Source organism: Apus apus, chromosome 5 (assembly GCF_020740795.1).
Source record: "Apus apus isolate bApuApu2 chromosome 5, bApuApu2.pri.cur, whole genome shotgun sequence".
In the NCBI taxonomy this organism is placed as follows: Eukaryota; Metazoa; Chordata; class Aves; order Apodiformes; family Apodidae; genus Apus; species Apus apus.
Genome location: NC_067286.1, coordinates 47,801,050 through 47,822,838, shown reverse-complemented (window position 1 = coordinate 47,822,838; position 21,789 = coordinate 47,801,050). Strand labels below are relative to the sequence as shown.

Sequence of the window (21,789 nt, the reverse complement as noted above, 5' to 3'; positions counted from 1 at the left end):
TTGCTCATGAATGCTCTTTACCCATCTTCTCCTTTTTAGTGGTCTTTAGTAATTGAGTTTTTGAGCCCACATTTACAACACTGTTCATTGCCTACCAAAATGACCTTGGTGTCCCATTAGTATTCCTGCATTTTCCCATGCTTCTTTGCTGTACTGTTTGTATTTCTTGTACATGTGTGGTTTTTATTTGTTTGTCATAAATGCTTCTGTTCTGTGGCCTCCATCACATTTTTAGTTTTTCTAAATGGTGCTTCAGATGTTGTTCCAGCTTTTAAGTGGTATCCTGGCTCTTTTCCCCTTTCTGGACATGAAGTTAGATACTGTGATTATAAATTTGAGACAAGTGTTACAGGTGTTTTTGGCTTTCCATTTCTGTAGGAAAACACCTCTGACTAACCCCAACAGAATACTTGTAGGCCTGGTATTCTCAAGATCTTGGGAAGTAATCCAGTGTATCTGCAGTCTCCAGGGTCGGCAAGATAAACATTGTCTTAGTGCTCTCTTCTGCCCTGAACCTTCTTTGGCTGATAATGAAATACAGTCCATTGAAGCACTGAACATTGTACTTACCTCACCTTTTTTCTCTAGCAGCTCTTCCAGTGCCTTCTTCCTACCGTTCCTTACTTTAAGCTAACTGCTAATTTTATCAGGACGACCTTTCTGTATAAAAGAAAACTTTTCAAAAGTTGTCACTAATTTTTCTGTGACTCTACTGTTGAATATTCAGATGTTAAGTTCTCACATATTCAGATAAGTTTTTCATAGTATATCCCAGAAGAGAAGATTTGAGCTGCTGTTCAATCTACTTGTTCAGAAATAGGAAAGAAAATTGTACAGTTTGGTGTATTTTTTAATATGTAATAGTAGAAGATCAAGCATAAATTTCCAGAATAATAGAAGGAAGATAAAATTTGTAGTTAAAATTGTTGTAAGTCTCTTACAGAGAAGGAGCTGACAGTAATGCCTGGATGAAAGGTTGCTTGAAGGGTTTTACCATGATAGTGAAAGATATGGAAGCAAAAAAATGTTTTACCTCTAATAGGTGTCTTTAGTTAACTTGTGAGGTCAGAAGCATCCAAAATAACCCTTTTCTGGAAATAAATTTTTGAAATTTTCCTGGCTAAAATATTTGGGGTAAATGGTTCTTTGACCTTGAATAATTTATTCGGTATATTTCTAATTCAGCAAATAGTGCAATGAGGGTTTTTTGCACTGAAAAACGACAGTAATTGTAACTGTGGTAAGAATTTTTGTCTCTCACTTTTCCTTTCTAGCTTTTATTTCATTGCAAACTTTATTTGAAGTTAGACACATAGAATGGTTTGGGTTGGAAGGGGCTTTTAAAGGTCATGTAGTCCAACCTCCCTGCAGTAAGCACGCCCAGAGCCCTGTCCAACCCAACCTTGAATGTTTCCAGGGATGGGACATCTCCCACCTCTCTGGTCAACCTGTACCTGTGTCTCACCACCCTCACTGTATACAAATGATTCCTAGTATCTATTCTGAATGTAATCTTTTTCAGTTTACAGTCATTACCCTTTGTCCTGTCTCTACAGGCCCCACTAAAAAGTTTGTCCCTATCTTTCTTTTGGGCCCCCTTTCAGTACTGAAACGCTGCAATACGGTCTCCCTGGAGCCTTTGCTTCTCCAGCCTGTACAACTCCAATTCTCTCAGCCTTTCTTCATAGGAGAGGTACTCCAGCCCTCTGATTGTTTTTGTGGCCCTCCTCTGGACTTGGTCCAGCAGGCCCATGTCTTTCTTATGCTGAGGACTCCAGAGCTGGATGCAGTACTTTAAATGGGGCCTTACCAGAGTTGAGTAGAAGGGGAGAATCACCTCCTGGTCATGCTGCTTTTGATGCAGCCCAGGATATGGTTGCCGTTACGAGCCAACCACATGGTCAGCTTATGTCCAGCTTTCCATCTACCAGTACTTGCAATCCTTTTCCACAGGGTTGCTCTCAATCCCTTCATCCTCCAGCCTAGGATTACCCCTACCTAAGTGAAGCACCTTGCCCTTGACCTTGTCGAGTTTCACAAAGTTCATGTGGTCCGTTCCACTTCTTGAGCTTGCCCAGGTACCCCTGGATGATGTGCCATCCCTCAGGCATATCAACTGCACCACTCAGCTTAGTATCATCTGCAAACTTGCTAATGGTGTACTTGATCACACTACGATAGAGTCATAGAATGCCAGGTTGGAAGGGACCTCAAGGATCATCTGATCCAATCTTTCTAGGTACTACTATAGTTTATATGAGATGGCTCAGCACCCTGTTAAGCTGAGAACTGAAACTGTCCAATGTGGGAGAATCTACCACTTCCCTTGGAAGACTGTTCCAATGTTTGACTGTCCTCATGGTGAAAAATGTACCTCTTGTGTCTAATCGGAATCTCCCCAAAAGCAACTTATGCCTAATACCCTCTTTTCCATGTGACTCCTTGTAAATAGGGAGTCTCCATCTTCTTAGTAGCTACCCTTTAAGTACTGGAAGATTGTAATAAGGCCTCCTAAGCCTTCTCTTCTCAAGGCTGAACAAACCCAGTTTTCTCAGCCTCTCCTCATATGGCAGGTTCTCCAGTCCTCTGATGGCCCTTGTGGCCCTTCTCTGGACCCTCTCCAGCCTGTCCGTATCCTTTTTGCAGAGCAGGGACCAAAACTGAATGCAGTACTCCAAGTGTGGTCTGACAAGTGCCAAGTAGAGGGAGATGATGGCTTCTTTATCTCTGTTGGTGAAGCCCTTGTTGATGCAGGCCAGCATCCTGTTGGCTTTCTTTGCCGCTGCAGCACACTGCTCACTCATATTGAGCCTGTTATCCACCAAGACCCCCAGGTCCCTTTCCACAAGGTTGCTTTCTGGCCAGGTGGATCCCAGTTTGAACTGTACTCCTGGATTATGAGTTCCCAGGTGCAAGACCTTGCACTTCTCGCTGTGGAACTTCATAAGGTTCTTGTTAGCCCACTCCTTCAGTCTGCCTAGATCATGCTGGAGGGTGGCTCTCCCTGCTGGAATGTCAGCCTCTCCACTCATCTTGGTGTCATCAGCAAACTTCATCAGGGTGCTCTTGATCCCAACATTGAGGTCATTTATGAAGATGTTAAACACCACTGGGCCCAATATCGATCCCTGGGGGACCCCACTTGTGACTGGCTGCCAGTTTGAGGAGGATCTATTTACCATCATCATCTGGGTATGGTCTGTCAGCCAGTTCCCCACCCTCCACACAGACCACTTGTCAAGGCCATAACAAGTCAGTTTCTCCAGGAGGAGGCTGTGGGGGACCGTATCAAAAGCCTTGGAGAAGTCCAGATAGACAATGTTCACCGCTCACCCTGTGGGGTACTTTGTCATAGAAGGTGATCAGGGTTGTCAAGCATGATTTGCCTGTGATAAATCCATGATGGCTTTTCCCCATCACATGCTTCAATTGAGTTGTGACAGTCCCTTGGAAGATTTGCTCCATAACTTTCCCAGGGACTGAAATGAGGCTAATGGGTCTGTAATTACCTGGGTCCTCCTTTGGACCCTTCTTATAGATAGGGGTGATATTAGCCTTGTGGGAGACCATGTCAAACGCCTTACAGAAGTCCAGATAGGATCCATAGCTCTCCCCTTGTCCACTGATGCAGTCACTCCACCATAGAGGGCCACCTGGTTACCCAGGCAGAACCTGCCCTTGGTGAAGCCATACTGGCTGTCTTAAATCACATCCCTGTTCTCCATTTATCTTAGCATAGCTGCTAGGAGGGTCTATTCCATGATCTTCCCAGGCACAGAGGTGAGGCTGACAGGTTGGTTGTTCCCAGGGTCCTCCTTTCTAGCCTTTTTAAAAAGGACTTAATGTTTCACTTTTTCCAGTCGCCAGGGACGTCACCTGACTGCTATGACTTTTCAAATATCATGGAGAGTGGATTGGAAACTACATCTGCCAGTTCCCTCAGGTGTCTGGGATGCATCTCATCAGCTCCGATAGACTTAAATATATTCAGGTTCCTCAGGTTGTCATGAACCGGATCTTCTCTTACAGTGGGAAGGACTCACTGAATCCCTGCCCTGTGGTCCATCCACTTGAGAGATGTGGGAAGAGAGGTTGCCAGCGAAGACCGAGGCAAAAAAGTTACTGAGTACCTCAGCCTTCTCATCCATTGCTACCAATTTGCCAGTCTTGCTCATTGGGGTGGGAATGCTGTCTTTGACATTTCTTTTCTGGGTGACATACCTGTAGAAGCTCTTACTACTCTCTGTATATCGTGCCAGGGTTCAGCTCCATCTGTGCCTTGGCTTTCCTGATCCTATCCCTGCACAACCGGGCAGTGTCCCTGTGCTGTTTCCAGGATACCTGTCCCTGCTTCCACTGCCTGTGCATTTCCTTCTTGCCTTTAGTTTGGCAAGCAGGTCTCAACTCAGCCATGCCCATCTCTTACCTTCCTTATATTAATCTGTTCTGATGTTTTTAGCCATACTTGTCTCAGTATCCACATAAATAAGTGGTAGAGCATAATCTTTACTTAAGCTAATTAAGTAGTTTATGAGCTTGCAAACTGGTTTGAATGGGAAATCAGTATTTCCACTTTTATTTTAGTTTGTCTTAGTTTTTAAATCTATGTATTTTGTTTTCTTGTAGGTTTGTATACTTTTCACCACTTGTATTTAGGAGTGAAGAGCTGGTTTCTAACTTCGTAACTGATAGATCCTCACCAAATCATTTAATAGTGTGTGCTGATTAGTTAAAGGATCTCTTTTGAGTTATCAAATATAGTGACTCAAAAGAGCTGAAGAGCTGGACTGCCTCCCTCTAAAGTTACTGATAGCTGATTGCAGTACCTCTTCTTTCCACAGATCTTGCTCTTCTGTGTTTTTTTTCTCTGTTCCCCTCCCCCTCCTTCTCCTGAAGTTTGCAACAGATAAGAGCCCAGAGCAATTTCTAGAATTCTTGAGGTTGCTTATAAATCTTTCTTGTTAATTTATAAACATTGAGATCCAAGAGGGGAGAATATGGAACAGCAATCAGATAAACTCCAACTGGGAATAATCAATTCAGTTTTAGTTCACCCTCCCTGTCTTCAGTTTGGGTCCTCTTATTTTGAAGTTGGATGCTTTTACAATTGAAGGAGTCTTCAAAAAGCTGTATTTGACATTATTGTTGCTATGACAATAACCATATGGAAGACCCAGTGGTGTTGCTCTATGATGAGTACTGCTTTGTTTTGTCTATGGGAAGGAAGTGTGCTCTGACTTGATCTATTTAAACTTACTTGATGAGAGATGTTTACTTACTAAAGCTATTCCTGCTCTAGCAACTTATATTGTACAACATAAATGATTTGTAGTTTTTCCTGTCATTCTTTCTCTAGAAATATGGATAAATGGCAGCAAATAAGAAAGTATCCACAACTAGATATAAAATGTCTGTAAACATACAGTGAAAATATGGTTTTGTATTTACTCATAGGAACAACTTCATACCTAAATTTAACTCTTAATTAATGGATATCTGAGATGCTGTTAGTTTACTGCAGTATTCTTTTGTGTATTTTTGCTGTTGCCCTAGTTTTGTGAAGCTCAGGAGTAGTCACATGAATATATTCTTGGATTTCCATCCAATATTGTTGCTAAGGAAACATCGTCTTTAATACCATATCCTTGTCTGCAGCTTGTCTGTATTAATCAATGCCTGTTAATGCTCAGCATAAACCAAGTAAAGATGGAAAAACCTAATTTCTTTTCTAATAAAGTAGTTTAATATAGATTAATCTCCTTCAGGATCACCTGCCTCTACAAACCTCACAGAAATTGGAGAGTCATGTCCATATCTCTGGTCTCATCCCTAACAGACACAGTATGAACAGTTTTTTACACTTTTTTTTTCATAGGCTGCTATTAGTATCATTAATCAAACACAAGTATTGTACAGTGCAGGGATGTGGTCATAATTATGGGAATGCTTACATGGTATTCTAAAAGGGAGAAAGACATATATGTAGTATAAAAGAGGAGCTTGAGTACAGTAAATTGAGAAACATACACCTTTTCAGTGTACTTTTGAAACTGTAAACTGGTATTTCAGCCTGCTTTGAATATCTCTCTGGGAAAAGACCTGTCAGGCAGAGGTATCAGTGAAAATCTCAGTTCTCTACACATCCAGCTATTTGGTTCTGTTGGAATATTGACAGGCAGATTTTTTTGATTTTCTACTTCTGAATTATTCTGAGAAGTGTCAAATTTTATAGCTAATTTCAAAATAAATTTGACTTAGCAGTTTGTTAGCCTAATTCCTCCTTTGTTTCATGGTCACGTTTGCCTTTTGGACTTTTTTCTTTGCATCTACCTCTTCAGAAACACTGTGTTAGTTCTAACATCTGTTCTTGAAAAGCCTAGATAAGAAAGGCCAGAGGCAACTGTTCTGGTTTGGTTTGGTGGGTTTTTTTGGTATCAGGGGAAGGGCCACAGGACAGGCTCCGATAAGAAGCTGAGAAGCTCCTCCTGCTCCAAAACCCAGCCAAAGAGCCATCAGAGAGACAATAGATGGGCCTCAGCAATTAACATACGAAAGAGTCAACACCTGAGCAGAGAGGAACTTGGGGGAGAAGAGCTGTGCTGGAGGAGGAGAACGGTGCTGGAGAAGGAGAGCAGTGCTGGTGGTTGGTGAGGAAGAAGGTGCCCAAGCAGAAGTTTCCCTGCAGCCCATGGCAAGATTGCAGCTGTCCCCCTGCACTCATGCAGGAACATGGTGGAACATTCCCTGAAGGCACCAGGAGGGGTGAACTTGGCCGGTGGACTTGGATTTTGTGGCCAGAGGATTTGCTGCCTGTGGACTCTGGTTGCACAGCTGTGGAAGACCCCGGTGCCAGGGGAGTTTGTTCCCAAAGCACCCGAGACTCTGTGGGAAGCCCAGGCTGGAGCAGCTCCGGACCTCGTGGGAAGGACTCATGAAGGAGAAGTTCGTGGAGGACTCTCTCCCATGGGAGGGACTCCGTGGGGAAGGAGGGAAGGACTGTAAGGAATCCTTCTTCCTGAGGAGAAAGGAGCAGCAGGAACCACCAGCCTGTGAACTGACTCTAAACCCCATCCCCTGTCCCCCTGTGCCGCTGGGGGGAAGGAGGGAGAGAAACCGGGAACAAAGGGATTTGGGCCCAGGAAGAAGGGAGGGGTGGGGTAACATATGCAAGCCCTGCTCTGTGTGTTGTCAGTGTCCTATGTGTGTGTTTGATTAGTGTGAAATTAAATTGTTATTTTTCCCCAAGCTGAGTCTGTTTTGCCTGGGACCTTAATCGGTGAAGAACCCTCCTTGTCCTTTGTCTTGACCCATGAGCTTTGTCCTCCTCATCCCAGAGTGTGTGTGTGTGGGGAGTTGAGTGAGCGGCTGTGGGGCTGTTTCTTTTATTGCTGTGTTGGGCCCAAACAACGACATTAATGGCAAGCCAGTCAGGAGATACAAGGAACCACAACAGCAAGCAAGAAGACCTGAAAAACTTGTTAGGAATATTTCTTTCCTTTTTTGGACAAGCAGTGGTATCTCATTCATCAGCTTAGTCATCCTTCAAGGAAGAGGGAAGAAATCGGACACAGGTTTGCAGTCTGTGTGGGCTAGATATATGGCACACACAGCTTCAGCAGTCTAGCCTGGATAGGTCATCCCAGCTTTCAGTTCCAGGGCAGGAAAAAGAACGAAAGTTCTCTTCTGAGTGCAGAGCTTGTCATTCCACATCTCCTTCTCCTCCCTAGGAGAAAAAAATGCAAGAAAATCTGTATGGCTGGGACAGTGGATTTAAGTCCACAGAGCAGACACCAGAAGAATTTGAAGCTGTCTGAAGAGCTGAGCCACACTTATGCTTTACTGCCTGTCCTTTCTGCCTCTGACTAGATGGATAATAAGCAACTGTTCAAATACCATCCCAATAGTTGTGTGCTGTTAATACCTTTGTAGGTATTGAAGGTCTTGAAGTTCTTACCTGGGATATCCAGAGGCAACTCATGCTCATTGTTTGATCCTGTTGACTGCATTGTGCCCATGAGTCAATGTAGTCTCTGTATAGCAAACATAGTTATCCATTTCTGAGCACCCATTCTCTTTATATTTTTTCTTTCTACAGTAAGAAGCCATTTTCAATGCATTGCTCAGGCTGTTTTAATAATGAAAATGCCTGAATATGTGAGTTGTAGTGATGCTTTTACTCTAGAGGTTAGGCCAAGATACTGTATTTTTGTATTGATTGCTATGCCTGTAAGGATTGATAATCTCTCATAGTCCAATGAAAGAATTGAAAAGGGTCTCCATATTGCTTAAAAAGGATGGAGTCTGATCCTTGAGCTGTGATCAAGGACTCAAAAATTTCAGACCTGGAATTCTGCATGGTGCCCCATGGGTGTAATAATAGCCAAGACAGGAATATTAAGGAAAAGAATCTTATCATTCATGTTTCCTATGAAAACGTAAATAAGTGTAGCAGTTCCTTTTGTTAGTGTTGCTAATAGAAATAGCAGTCCCATAACTCTTTCTATGCTTCCCTTTCCCATCTGTTCTGATAGACATTGCGATAATGTTAATATTGCTATTAGCTATTATTTACCATTTACCATTTATTAATTAGAGAGGAAACATTCCCTATATTCACTCAGTACAACTCAAGTGAAATTACTTGGCACATTTGGGATAAGGACAATGTTTTCTTGGCCCTTAGTGCTGTTACCATTGTCCCTTCCATTCTGATGCATTGCATTTGTCACTTCTGGTCTTTATTTAAAAACATACTAAGCTAATTTTTGGCTGCTGAAAAGTGTTTTGTAAGGTTTGGCGTGGGAGGTGCTTTTGCATATGTGTGTGTGTCCAGAGTGGTGCCTGAGCATTTTTCAGAGTTGTAGTTGTGGGTTGGTTTTCACTTGCCTGAAACTGTGCAAGGCATTAGTAGCAAAGCTAAGTACAGATTGAAGAGGTCGTGAATCAGTCATAAGACTGATGTGTTTTTACTTTTTCTCTTAGTTGGTGTTTTGGTTTTTTTTCCCCTTGTTCTTTTAACTTCCTTTCTCGAATTTCTTTACTGTCCCTGTGGTCTTACCTTTCCCTCTCTGTGGTGTCACTGTGAAAATTAGATGATTCAAATGCCGCATTTTCTCCCCCTCCAGATGCTCTTCCTTTTTCCCCATGCATGTACCATCTGCCTGTGTGGACGCTGGGAGATGTGCAGGTGTTGGTCAGGATTAGGTGGCAGAACTGAAGTAAAATGTGGTTAAGTTTTGCCTGCCAGCTCCTCTCTGCATGTTTTTTTGATTATGAAGTTGCAGAAGGGAAGAAGCAGAGAAACAACTCTGGAATTGATGAGAAGCAAAGTGGGGAAATGGTGGTTGCTTAGTCCCAGTGCTGAGATTAATATGTAGTGGCAAAGAAGAGGAATTCCCATAGAAAAGTCAAAAGGTCCAGAGACTTTTTATCTTTTGTAGTAACTTTGAAGTTAAAGGTTCCTCACAGAGTTGCCCATGTGGAATTTGTCAAGCAGTATCAACCAACTGGGATGATATATTTAAACAGAAAAAAAGTGTTTTTTTCTACATAGTGTAGTATGGCTTCCTGAAATATTAAACAACTTCTGACATGGTTTTCTCTTGCTCTTTTTGTATGTAGAAAATGTATCCATATTTTGAGTTAGATTTTTTTTTCTGGTAATTTCCTGATTAGCTTTATCCTCTCTATTTCTTCTCTGTTTATAGACTCCCCTTGTCTCCACCCTTTGAACTTCATCATAATCTGTGTTCAGGTGTAAGATTGTCTTACCATTGCAGAGTGCTTGACCTTTCTCCTTTTCAACTGATATTGAGAAGATAAAATATATTTATTATATATTGTAAGCGGTTCTGTCCACCAGTCTCTCGAGATCATTATGATTAGTTGGAAGAGGAAATTTTCCAACCTAGTTAAATAGCCAACTTTCAAAATTCTCCTGGCTCACATGTGATACTTCTCATGTCATTTTGGACTCCTGTACATGGTCTGTATAGAATGTCACCAAGTGGTTTGTATTGATATTAGAATATATTCTTACTTCCTTTTCTGTATTACCAAAAACGAATCTTCAGACCTCATGTCTTCCCTTGCAGCTTGTTACATAAACAAAACAAACAAAAAAAACTGTCTTACTGACTAGCATGCTTTCTAGCTTGGTGCCAGATTTGACAAAACAGTTGTGACAATTGTCAGTGGACTTTGAAAGCCTCTGAAATACGACCTATGAGAAAATTCTCTGCAATGGTAGAAATGTGGAAAGTTTTTAATTGTTTTAAATCAACTGTTCACAATAATTCTATATTAAGATTAAGATATTTAAAATTATTTTCATCTCACTTTGATTTAGTCATCTGAAGTCTGGTGACATAGCATCTATCCTAAGCTGGTCATGCTTTGACTTGGTGTACGACCAGCAGAGAGATAGCTTCAGAAGGCTATTCAGTCCTCACATGTAAAGGATATCAAAAAGTATGTGGAATGAAGTACTTACAGGAATGCATTATGTCCATTAATTATAGATGTGTAGATAGCTAAACACTAACCTTTGTTGTCTGTCCTGTGGGGTTTTAAATGTAAAGAAATAGAAAGAAAGGGAAAACAGGCATTTTTTAAGTGCGTGAAAATCTGACCTCATTTAATAAACTCTGTTTTTTGATGCAGAGGATTAATGTTAGTTTAATTGGAGAAAGTCTGAAGGTTCAAATTCAAGAGAGGTGATGCCATGTAATGTATTAAGGGAACTTAACAGCTGTTGTGGTATCTGTGATACAAAAAGACTTGTTAATATCTACTATCAATGGGAAAATATTGTAAAATGATTTTAAAGGAAAAATATTAATGCAACCAACTAGGTGAACGTATGAGTTTCATGCAAAAATATTTTGTATTTTCTTTTCCTTGGCAGCCTTGCTTTGCATCCTGAACGTGTGTTGGTGGCAACAGGTCAAGTCGGAAAAGAGCCATACATCTGTGTGTGGGACTCGTACACTGTGCAGACTGTATCTGTTCTGAAGGATGTTCACACACATGGTATAGCTTGCTTGGCTTTTGATTTAGATGGTCAGGTATGTAATTAATATTCTTTTTTCAAACACGTACATTGTTTTTCTGTCAGAAATCCTGTTATGTAGCTTTTTCTGTTTTTAAGGAAGTGTATTAACTCTAGGCTTTCTCTGCTTACAGCCAAATTAGGGGAAAAAATTTGCCTCAATAATGACTGAAAATATTCACATTTGACAAGAAAAGTGTAGCTTCAAAAGAATAGAGAGATTCTTGTGGTCTGTGGGTCACAGTTCAGGGTTACACCAAATGGTTGGACATGGTGGACCTTCCCTGTGCAGGGTCATGTCTTCTGCACATAGTGATAGCAATTCCATTGTCTTACTCATCTTGGACTCTGAATATCTTCAGGCTGTATCCCCTTTTCTGTCATGCTTTTTGCATACATTGGTGACTCTACACATTTTGTTTGTTCAGACACATGTATCCTGGATCTAAGAGGCAAGAAAAAGGTTTTATTGGATTATAATTTTTTTACTTTAAAACATTCTCTGAATAGTACGTTGGTTCTCGGAGCTACTACTTATAAAGGAGACAATTTTACCAGACACTTACAAGTAAAGAGGCTTTCTTGATAGGTAGCAGCTGAAGAGGTATTATCCATGAAAGGCCTTTCTGCAGTTGTCCTCTCCTGGTCTTACTCAGCCCTTCTTCCCCTCCCATTTGGCTTTGCAGTGTGATACTCAGATTTAGCTATATTCTTAGTTCCTTTGGCTTCCTAAAAAGGTCAATATCTGTTACTGCTTACTACTGGATGTATTGTCGATACCAGCTGCTGTCCTTATTAAGACAGTATCGAATAGACCTCTACACAAATAGAGGAAAGCCTAGCCCTAAGCTGTGTCTGTTAAAACATGCTGTAATTGCTGCAGGGAGGTTTTGAGTTTGTTGGAATGAGCTACAGATTTTATCATTTAGGTTTCTTATTGTTTAGAGGGTCATCTTCTAGAGACAGGTCCTTCTAGAGCATCATTTCTACTTGACAGTAGTATCTTTTCATGTGTTGTACCTATCTGTGTAAATTATTGTAACTTCCTTACTTGAACGGCTTTAATAATTTAAAGTCAAAATGTATCTCATTAGAATTGAAGTCCCCTGACTCTTTTTTTAATTATACACCCTTTGTGTGTATTGGAGAGATTTGAATCTAGATCTGTGATTTCTTCTAGGACTATCCAGTACTGATTTTTATGTTTGAAACCATTAATGATCAGAATTTAGACTGTCTGCTTTTCTCAGCGTTTCCATATGATCACCTTTTTCGTGGCATTTGTTAGAATTTTGTGGTCTCAAAGGAAAGCTGGATGCAGGTTTTTCAAGATTTGCATCCCCAGAATTTTCTCAGTATGGAAATACAATAAAAAACACAGATCCAGTTCAGAAAGATCTGCAGAACATGTTTCTTTACATCCTGTCTATCCTTTAAAATCCAAATTTGTCAGAGTCCCTGAGCAGTTTCTTTTAGAGGATTTAATGTTTGATACCAAACATACTTATCTGATATACTTGGTGTTAGATGGGATTTTTAGTAGAGTGATACAGCAATAGACTGAAATCACAACACAAGCAATTTCAATATACAGATGAATCAATAGAAGAATATTCGTATTACTGTTCTCTAAATTATCACTGCATGAGCCTGGCATCTCCAGTCACCGGAAAGGAATACATGGATAGAAGTGAGGTCAAGGCCACTGCTCTCTTCAAAGTTTATTAGTTGTTTTTATAATTTTTATATTTCATGTTGTTCCATATAAACACTTGCCTCCCTACCTCCAACCAATCTTGCTAGCTCTGGAAGATGATATCTATTCTTTATTTATTATCTTTTGTTAATTGTCTTGGGGAACCTGATGATTCACCAGTGCAGCTGTAGTGACTAGAACCAAGGTCACCTTCTAGTCTCCCTAGTGTTGAGTAAAGTTCAGCTTGCTCTATGGTACATTCTTCCCTGAGTTCATTGGTATTTTTGCTCTTCTCTGAGGTCTACTCCACTGTGGGGGTATGCTGGTTAGTAACAAGATTTTCTCGTTCTTAAGAGAACCAAGAACATAATTTAATCTCCTTTTATGAGAGGTCAGTGTATTGGCTTATGTCTGGAAAGAAATCTCCTGAATTTTTTGTGATGGGTATGCAGTAATTGTAAAACCAGTCTGCATTTATGCCTCTCATTCTTCAGTAGGACTGGAATTATACTGATTGGAAGTATAGCTGGACTTGAAACTGTTCATTCAAAGATGGAACAGACTCTTCAAGCTTTTAACTATTTGTAATTCTTTGTTTTGTTTCCATGAAGAAAATATTTTTTTCTTTATATCTCCTGAACTTGTAAAACAAGTACTTAAATTCTGAAAGTTATATATCATTAAAGGTAAAAATGTAATTTCATTAACTTCAGTGAGATTATTCTTTTTTTGCAAATGTCTCCTGACTGCTGCTTGCCATGTGTGCTGTATACATCTATTAAACATTATAAATCAGATATATGTTGTTATGTGAGTAGATCTTACTACTTTCTGAGACACTTTTATGGAAGCCTTGGCTTATATAAGATGTTGTATCTTTAGTTTTCTTCTTTATAAAAATGTAGTTATTGCTTCTAACTCAAGTATGTTATGGATTTGTTATAATTCAAAATGGTGCCTCTAGCTTGCATTAATATATTCAGTTGTTTTTATTTATATTTGTTTTTTAGCGTTTGGTCTCAGTTGGTTTGGACTCAAAAAACACAGTTTGTGTGTGGGACTGGAGGAGAGGAAAATTGTTATCAATGGCTCCTGGTCATACAGACAGAGTAAGTATTACTAAAGGTGTGAGTGTCGGTGTAATTTTAGTGTGTTAAACAATGTCTGTGTATACACATGAGAGCAATCTCTGAAAAAAAAATTAGTATGTTTTAGAAGTTGAATTTGCATGAATCTTTGATGTGTATTATTAAGATGTGTGAAGATATTTAAGATGCATACATTTATTTATAAAATAAAATGCATAGCTCATAATTTATTTGTGTATGGTTTGTTGAGACAGTAAGCATAAAATTAATACATTTCCTAGATCCTAATCCCGATATGGGAAATAAAAATTCAAATAATATCTTAATTTTTTCCAGTCTGTAAATGAATCTTTATGTTGTTTTATCATGTGTTATAATTACTCTAGTGGAAAACAACAGCAACAAAACACAAACAGAACTAATAAGAGCTATACATTACAATTTCAGTATTGAATGAGAGATTAAGAAGTTATTCCAATAGTTTAATTTAAAGCATTTCAGACTATTAGTTAATTTGCTGTAAGTTTCTACTTTTTTAACTGTTCCATGCTAGAAAGGCTATCTCTGCTGACATCCTTTTTTTTTTTTATGCAGATATTTGATATTTCTTGGGATTTGTACCAGCCAAACAAGCTTGTCAGCTGTGGTGTGAAACACATCAAGGTAATGAAATAAATGTTAATTCATAAAATACTTAAGCTACAGTAGCTTATACTTTATAAAAAATATAAATATTGATTCTAAAAGAAATATATAATGGTAATATGAAAGGTCCTCTGTAAGAATAGTATTGCTTCTCAGGACTTGAAAGAATGGATTACACCTAATTACACCAGACTTTTTACAAGATACAAGACCATCTCTGGTCAAAGAGTTCATGCCCTCACAGAAAGAATGCAGAAAGAGTGAAACAGTTGTCAGTATCATCATCTGTAATGAATGTAGTATAGTTTAAAATTTAGGTTGTCTAAAATATGCTGTTTGAAATTCCTGGTAATGTCAGACAGGATGCCAACATTTAAGGTGAGTCCAGGTACTCAAGTTTCTGATTCCTGAACAGTGAATGAATTGTTACACTGCAGAGGTGAAATGAGTTGAAAAACCATTTCTTACAGTTTGAGGCAGTATGGGATACAGTGGAAAGAGAAAGGAAAGTGCTTAACCTTTCTTTTAATTCTCTTCACTTCCGTGCTGTTATTCCTACCTTTGTAATTTTTAACACTCTGTACCTGTTACAGGATTCATAATTGGGATAGTTCATGTCTTTTTTCAGCAGAAAAAGGATGTTTGATCCATGTACCAACTATTGTGCAGAAAGAGCTTCTTTTTCAGGTTTAGCTCTGTCAGTAGGATTATCAATGCTTGACTTCCATCAAATAATTTTTCCTAAAGTCACTGCCTTCTCCTATGCCCTTTCTTCTGTGTTACCACATAACAGCAGTAGATGGCAGCTTGAAAGTTCTGTATTGCTTTTGTCTGTAGGTTCCTACGGTGGGAAAAATGTGTTGCTATTTATATAATTAACTTAGATTAATATCTACTGATGGTTTACTGGAAAAACAGTTCAATGTGTTGGCTAGATTGCACGTCTTTGCTTTAGTATAGTGTTTAGCATGCCATTTACAGATTTCCATGAGCTAGATTAATAATGATCTTTTTTTTCTACTTAAAGATCTAAAAAGACTGTTATACCAATAGTGAGCTAATGTTTTCCAGAAGTGATTTAGTATATTTATGGTGGCTTTATGATGTCAAAACCTATATATTTAGTTAAGCAGAAGCTTATTTGAGCATCTTTTAAAGCTCTACAAAGCTTTTTAAAGTAACAATAGCATTTTAAAAATAATTGAAGTTTCCTTTTAGAAAATGTGAAGTAAAAATTTGAATCCTAGAGATTGATAGGCATTTGGATCAGGCAAGAGATTTTTGTTCATGTGTATTTTTCTTAAGGGATCCCTTCTCTTGTTCTTTGAGACATCTATAATTACTTTCATGTTTGTAATACTATTGTACTTTTTTCTCAGTTGATATTTCATTCAAATTGTAATACTACTTGATCAAGTAATTTAGGTAATTCCAAGTGAACTGATATTGAAGAATTAGTTTTCTTAGATATGCTACCTGCTTCTATATTGGAGCTAGGTATTTGATTTGTGCAGTGATTGTGCAGTTACTTTTCAAGTAACAGCATCAACTATAACCTATGTACTATGGTTAAAGAAAAACTGGTTAAGTTAGAGGGATTTGTCTAATTGGTATATGGTTAATTCTTAATTACAGTAACTGTCCATTGTAGCTACTTAAATTATCCTGTATTAATTGAAGTCTCTACTCAGAAATTTGACTAGATTATTGGTAATAGAGACTTGCTGTGAAAATACAGATTAAGAAAAATGTATACAGGGAACATGCTGGTAACCTGTCAGCAGTGATGAAATAAATGTTTTCACATTTTGCACTGGATTACCCCAGCACTTTGCTGACTTTTCTGTCCACATTTACTTGTTTGGGCAGGAGTATTTGAAAGGAATATGCAAGTGCTGCTTGTCTGCAGAGATCTCGGAAACTGCAGTGTAGCTGGAGATTTGGTTAGCAAGTATTGTGCTCTGACAAGATACTTTACATGTCTTTAGTTTAGCCGTCATTCCTGCATGTTGGATCACCTAGAAGGAAGTTCATTCTCATGTGATCGCTGTAATCTAATACAACATTGTATGAAGTTAATAGAATGTAAATATAAAATAATGCTGTTTATTAGAAAGTTCTCATAAATGTCTGCCTTAGGTATGTCTTTGTATGATCAGTGCTTCTGGTGAGAAGTGAAAAGACTAGAATAAAGCCGGCTGTGTTTGAGCGGAGCAAATGGCAGCCTTATCAGAAATTTTCATGCTTAGATTGAATTTTTAAATGCCTAAGGTAACATAAAATACAATGCAGCATTTGCAAAGTTGAAGTCTTACATTGAAGAAGGATCAGATAATTCTATTGTGAAGTACTTTTCAAAAATGACTGAAAGTACAACTGACTCAAAAATTAGAATTTAGAAGAACTTCAGTTCGGTTTAATACTGATACCTTGAAACTCCTCAACTAATCTGCTGTAAAATAAAAAGCTGTTAATCAGCTGGAGAAGTAAACCAGGGAAAAGGTTATGAATGATGTCTTTTGGAGGTAAGATACTTCTCTTTCAGATGTATGTGTTGAATTATAGGATATTCATGAATTATTCATCTTTCTAAATCACTTTATGTTGCAGTTCTGGAGTTTGTGTGGTAATTCATTAACACCAAAACGTGGTGTCTTTGGCAAAACTGGTGATCTCCAAACTATATTGTGCCTAGCCTGTGCAAGGGATGAAGTGACATATTCTGGTGCACTTAATGGAGATATATATGTATGGAAAGGAATCAACCTTGTACGGACAATACAGGGAGCACATGCTGTAAGTATATCTCTTTAAATTAATACAAAATGGTGAATAGATTTCTGGAGAGCTGGAAAGGGCAGAGCAAGATCACTTGATCTGTGTCTCTAAAAAATTTCAATTATAGAGACTCAGTATGTCTAATTTGCAACTTTTCCCCTTTCTCTTTCTGTTGTTTGAGATTGCTGTTATGATAGAAAGTGAGTGCTAGATCAAGAAATACATTTAGGTGTCTATATACTGGCTTCCATTATGATTGATGGGGGGCTTAGTAATCAATAGGCCTGGAATGCATTTAAGTTTACCTTTAAGTAGACATATATTACTCTGTTCAATTACCCATGTGTGGATATTTATAGTGACATTTTATATACTGGAGTTGATTATATAGCTGTCTCCCCCAAAGAATATGGATTTGCGTTACCTGACTTTCTTATGTGGATGTCTGATTAATCCAGAAGCATCTCAGAAGGCCTGGATGCCTATATTTTGGCATTGATGTTGAAAAAAGACCCAAACAACCAGCTCTGCAGAGGTGCTGTGGAGTCTCCATCCACATCTCAGTCTGTTTGGAGATGCTTGCAACATGGCTGCACACAGCCCTTGCAGCCTGCTGTTACCTCAGCTTGCTTTGGGCAGGGATTTGGATGAGTTGTTCTCCAGAGTTTTCCCCAACATCAGCTATTCTATCATGCCCTAAGTTGAGTCCTACTTGCTGGTCGTCTGATAGCTCTGAGAGTCCATTGCTTCAAAAAAATTTAACATAGCCCCAAACACTCAACTTGTTTGTAGACACATGTTTAGGCATTCTAACTTGACTCAATCACTCCTCATTGTCCTGTGTTGCTGCCTTTTACTGCATTCATTCAGCTCTTTGGAACAGTATACAGCTTTGAAAAGCAAATATATATCACTGAAAGTTTAATAAATTTTTTTTAAACTGCTTGGTAAGATTTTATTTTACTTTTAATCAAAATGTTTAATGTTGACTATGAAGTTTTTATTTTTTTGCTACATAAATTTTCATAGTGTTTTCCATATTCTTTCAAAGCATATGGTTTTGTGATTAAAGTAGGCAGCAAAAAAACACTGGTTTGCAATCTAATTTGCACATGCCAAACTGAGAGTCCTCGTTTCCAGTTGTGGTAGTAAGTCTTCACATGGTAATATAATACAAGATTCAACTTCTTATGTGTCCAAGTATCACTTTAAAAACAAAACCATCAGTTTCTGGTTGTTTTAACCTACAAGGCATGAAACTGCTAAGTAGCTTCATGAAGCGATATTATTTGCTGGTTGAAGGTTGATTTTCATTTCAGGAAGCATTATACTTTCTAGATAACATTTGAAGTTCCCGTATTAGTAATTTAAAATAATGTGAAAATACAGGCGTATGAGTTCCTATATTATAGCTTTGAAATTCTAAGTAAAAATCAACTGCATATAATTAGTTTTTCTTCTAAGAATGCATTTGTTTTAACTCCCATCCTGTCCGGTGCTGTGGGAGACACTTGTTCTGTATAATTACATATTTGTTACTTGAAGTATTTAGAATTGCTAGAGTCAATTTGTCAGAATAATGTAGTGTTTTTCAGCTGTTTCAGTGTGAAATTACCCAACTGGTAAACACAGGATGATGAGAACTTGTTGCTCCATTACCTTGTGTGCTGTGTCAGTTCTTTGTTGACCACAAGATTAAATCTGAAGTGCTTTGCTCCTTATCTTTGGTAGCGTCAGTGGATGGAGCTCAAGTGACCTTGGAGTAGGTCTCATCTAGCCTTCTATTTTTGTCTCTGTCCTTTAGGCTCAATGGAATTGTACTTTGCAGTATTGAAAATTAAATAAGGGTACTAGTCCATGACTCTGGAATTCATTTTCACAGATTAGAGTCACTACAAATCTCACCAATTTCATGGGAAAAAGAAACCAATAAAATATCTTCTGGATACTTACATTCCAACAAAATGAAACCTTGTTTTTCAATGTAATATTACCTTAAAAGTTAATATTGTCAGACTATTGTAAGGACAAAATGTAGAGGCTTGAAATAAGAGTGCTTCTTCAGCCTTACTAAACTATTACCATGGTATTTTACAGTTACTTTGTACTTACCATGTCCTTCTTGTCCATTCTTAAAAAAAAAAAAAAAAGAAAAAAAAGGAAAAAAAAAAAAGCAAGTGTGAATGATACCATTTGTGATGTGCACACATTGTTAAAAGCATAGGGTGCACATAGTGGAGGATTTCTGTTCAGTATGCTAGTGTTGGAATTGTTATCCCTGTGTGCCTGTTTATCATCCCACATCATTACTGCTCAACAGGCTTGAATTAAACTGAAAATTTATTTGAGGAAATATGTCTCATTTTTTGCATAAGGTACCACACATTCCTTTCTCGCAGCATAAACAGAAGGTATCTAGGATGCAGGAAAGCATTTTCTAAAGCACATTAATGATGTGAGAGGTTATAGTCCATCCAGCTGACAGTGGTCTGCATTAATATATAAAATGGGATCTTTTCAAAGGTTGGCTGTCTTTGTTACAGTTAGCTTAGCTGAAAAGTCATTTTTATTTTAAGAGTAATTTGATGTAAAAATAAACCATATTGTACCAGTATAAGCAAGGAAGGAAGCAGGTAACTAATGCTAGAAAGCAAAATAAGACACAACTTCAGAACTTCATAATAAGCCAAATTATCTGTCTTTTGTCACAGAAATACTAGGAACTGTAGGCAGAGAAGGAATTAAGAGGTTCTGGTAGATTCCTTTCTGAGTTTGAGTAGAAACAAAAAAGTTGAAATCAAATCGGTTGGAACGACTGGAGAATTGGAAGAAGATTGGAGAATTCACTTAATGTAAAAGTAGGAATGAAAAGTAGAAAAAAAAAGGAAATGAGCAGGGGTTAAGAGTAAGCAAGGGCACAGTTTATGTGCAGGAAACACTGGATGGCAATGGGAAACTGAAATTCTAGTTCTGCTGATCTTTTCCACATAATAATGAAATTTTAAAAGGGAGAAAGAAAACAGAGCAACATGAAAGTATTTGTAAGTTTATTCACACTGGTAGTACTTCAGGAGTTTATTTGTAGGTAGTGAATCTGATTCTGGAAAGTTAGTATATACCTTGAATAAAAAGAATATTTTATTAGATATCTCATTTTTATAGCATTGCAAAGAACAGACCTTAGATTCTTTTATTTATTTAATCATCTTATGTATTCCAAATTCAAGGCAGTCCATGACTATTAAGATATATATATATGTATACACACAATATGTTACTTAAATATTAAAACAAAATAGTATGGTTATTTAATAACACTGTATGTTTTGAAGATTCTTGTATGCTATGCCATTTGCTTGCATAGTAAATGTACATAAGATGCTTTCTCAGCAGCTAAATTATTTATTTTGAGATAGTCTTTCAGAGGTACACATTAAACTTGTGTGGATTGATGTCAGAAACTGAGGTTAAATAACAGGCATGAGGTTAAATAACAGGCACTCTGTTGAAACTCCTACACGCCTATGTCAGTTGGCTGAATACTAATTAAATATAGATGGAAACAATATAATGAACTTAAATGAATGGTTTTAAGCTGATACCATGTACCAACACATGAAGTAATGCAGTATTTTTCTACTACTGCTTAGACTAGTCATGGATTTGAAAGGTAACTGTCCACTTGCTTCAGCCAGTGAGAGTCCTATAGGTAACCATTTAGTGTTTTTAATAGTATCATGCCCATTTTAAAGCTGTTTTATGGGTGATTTGTTAGATAGGATGATCAGATATCAAAGTAATGGCTCTCCACTGTAAACTTACTGACACCAACCTTAAATGTTTGCAGTCCATTTCCTTGCTATGCAGTATATAGTTATGAGAGACAATAACTTAGAGTAAATGTCCAGTTTATGTGTTGGTTTACATGTTAGCATCAATATCCTGAATTGAATCTAGGATTAAAAATAGGCACTGGAGTTCTTACTGAACTGGTGCCGTGTCTCTGTTCTCCATATTGCTCAGTAGTAGTCAGTTGCTTCTGAAGTTTCCATAGGATCCTTCATGTCTCATCCTAATTATAGCTAACTGCAGTAATGTGTTTTAGGAATTGCACAGTCGGAGTTATCAGGGTGAAGTCGATATAAACAATTGCATTTAGATAAATAAACACCTGATTTTTGCTTGTTGGAAGCAAGATAGATCAATGAGCAATGGAAAACCTGAAACTACTTCACTATTAGAAGCATCTTGGATATACGCAGTGACAAAATACTCCTGCAGTGGAGACTGACTTTGTCAAGCTCTTTTTGTACTTCTCCAGCTTTCAGCTATCCTTTTTTTTTCTTCTTTTTTTTTTTTTTTTAAATTCAGAAGCACAATCAAGCTTTGTTGCTCAGATTATTCGATTGGATCAAATAAATCCAATGCAATAGTTTGTCTCTCGTTACTGCTAGAAAGCTATTGACCATCAAGAATCAAATTATGTTAATGACCATTTCAGGCTGAAGGTTTAAGAGAAGAATGAAGTTCCA

The 21,789-nt window shown here is 38.0% G+C and overlaps 1 protein-coding gene across 2 annotated transcripts in view; it reads left to right on the top strand.

Annotated features, from left to right (window-relative positions):
- EML5 (EMAP like 5) overlaps positions 1-21,789 on the top strand; it is a 110,122-nt gene that overhangs the window by 12,668 nt on the left and 75,665 nt on the right. For both annotated transcript variants that reach the window (XM_051620279.1, XM_051620278.1), the window contains exons 2-5: positions 10,907-11,066; positions 13,757-13,855; positions 14,429-14,497; positions 17,090-17,275. In XM_051620279.1, the coding sequence (XP_051476239.1) occupies positions 10,907-11,066; positions 13,757-13,855; positions 14,429-14,497; positions 17,090-17,275 (514 nt within the window). The remainder of the gene's footprint in view (positions 1-10,906; positions 11,067-13,756; positions 13,856-14,428; positions 14,498-17,089; positions 17,276-21,789) is intronic.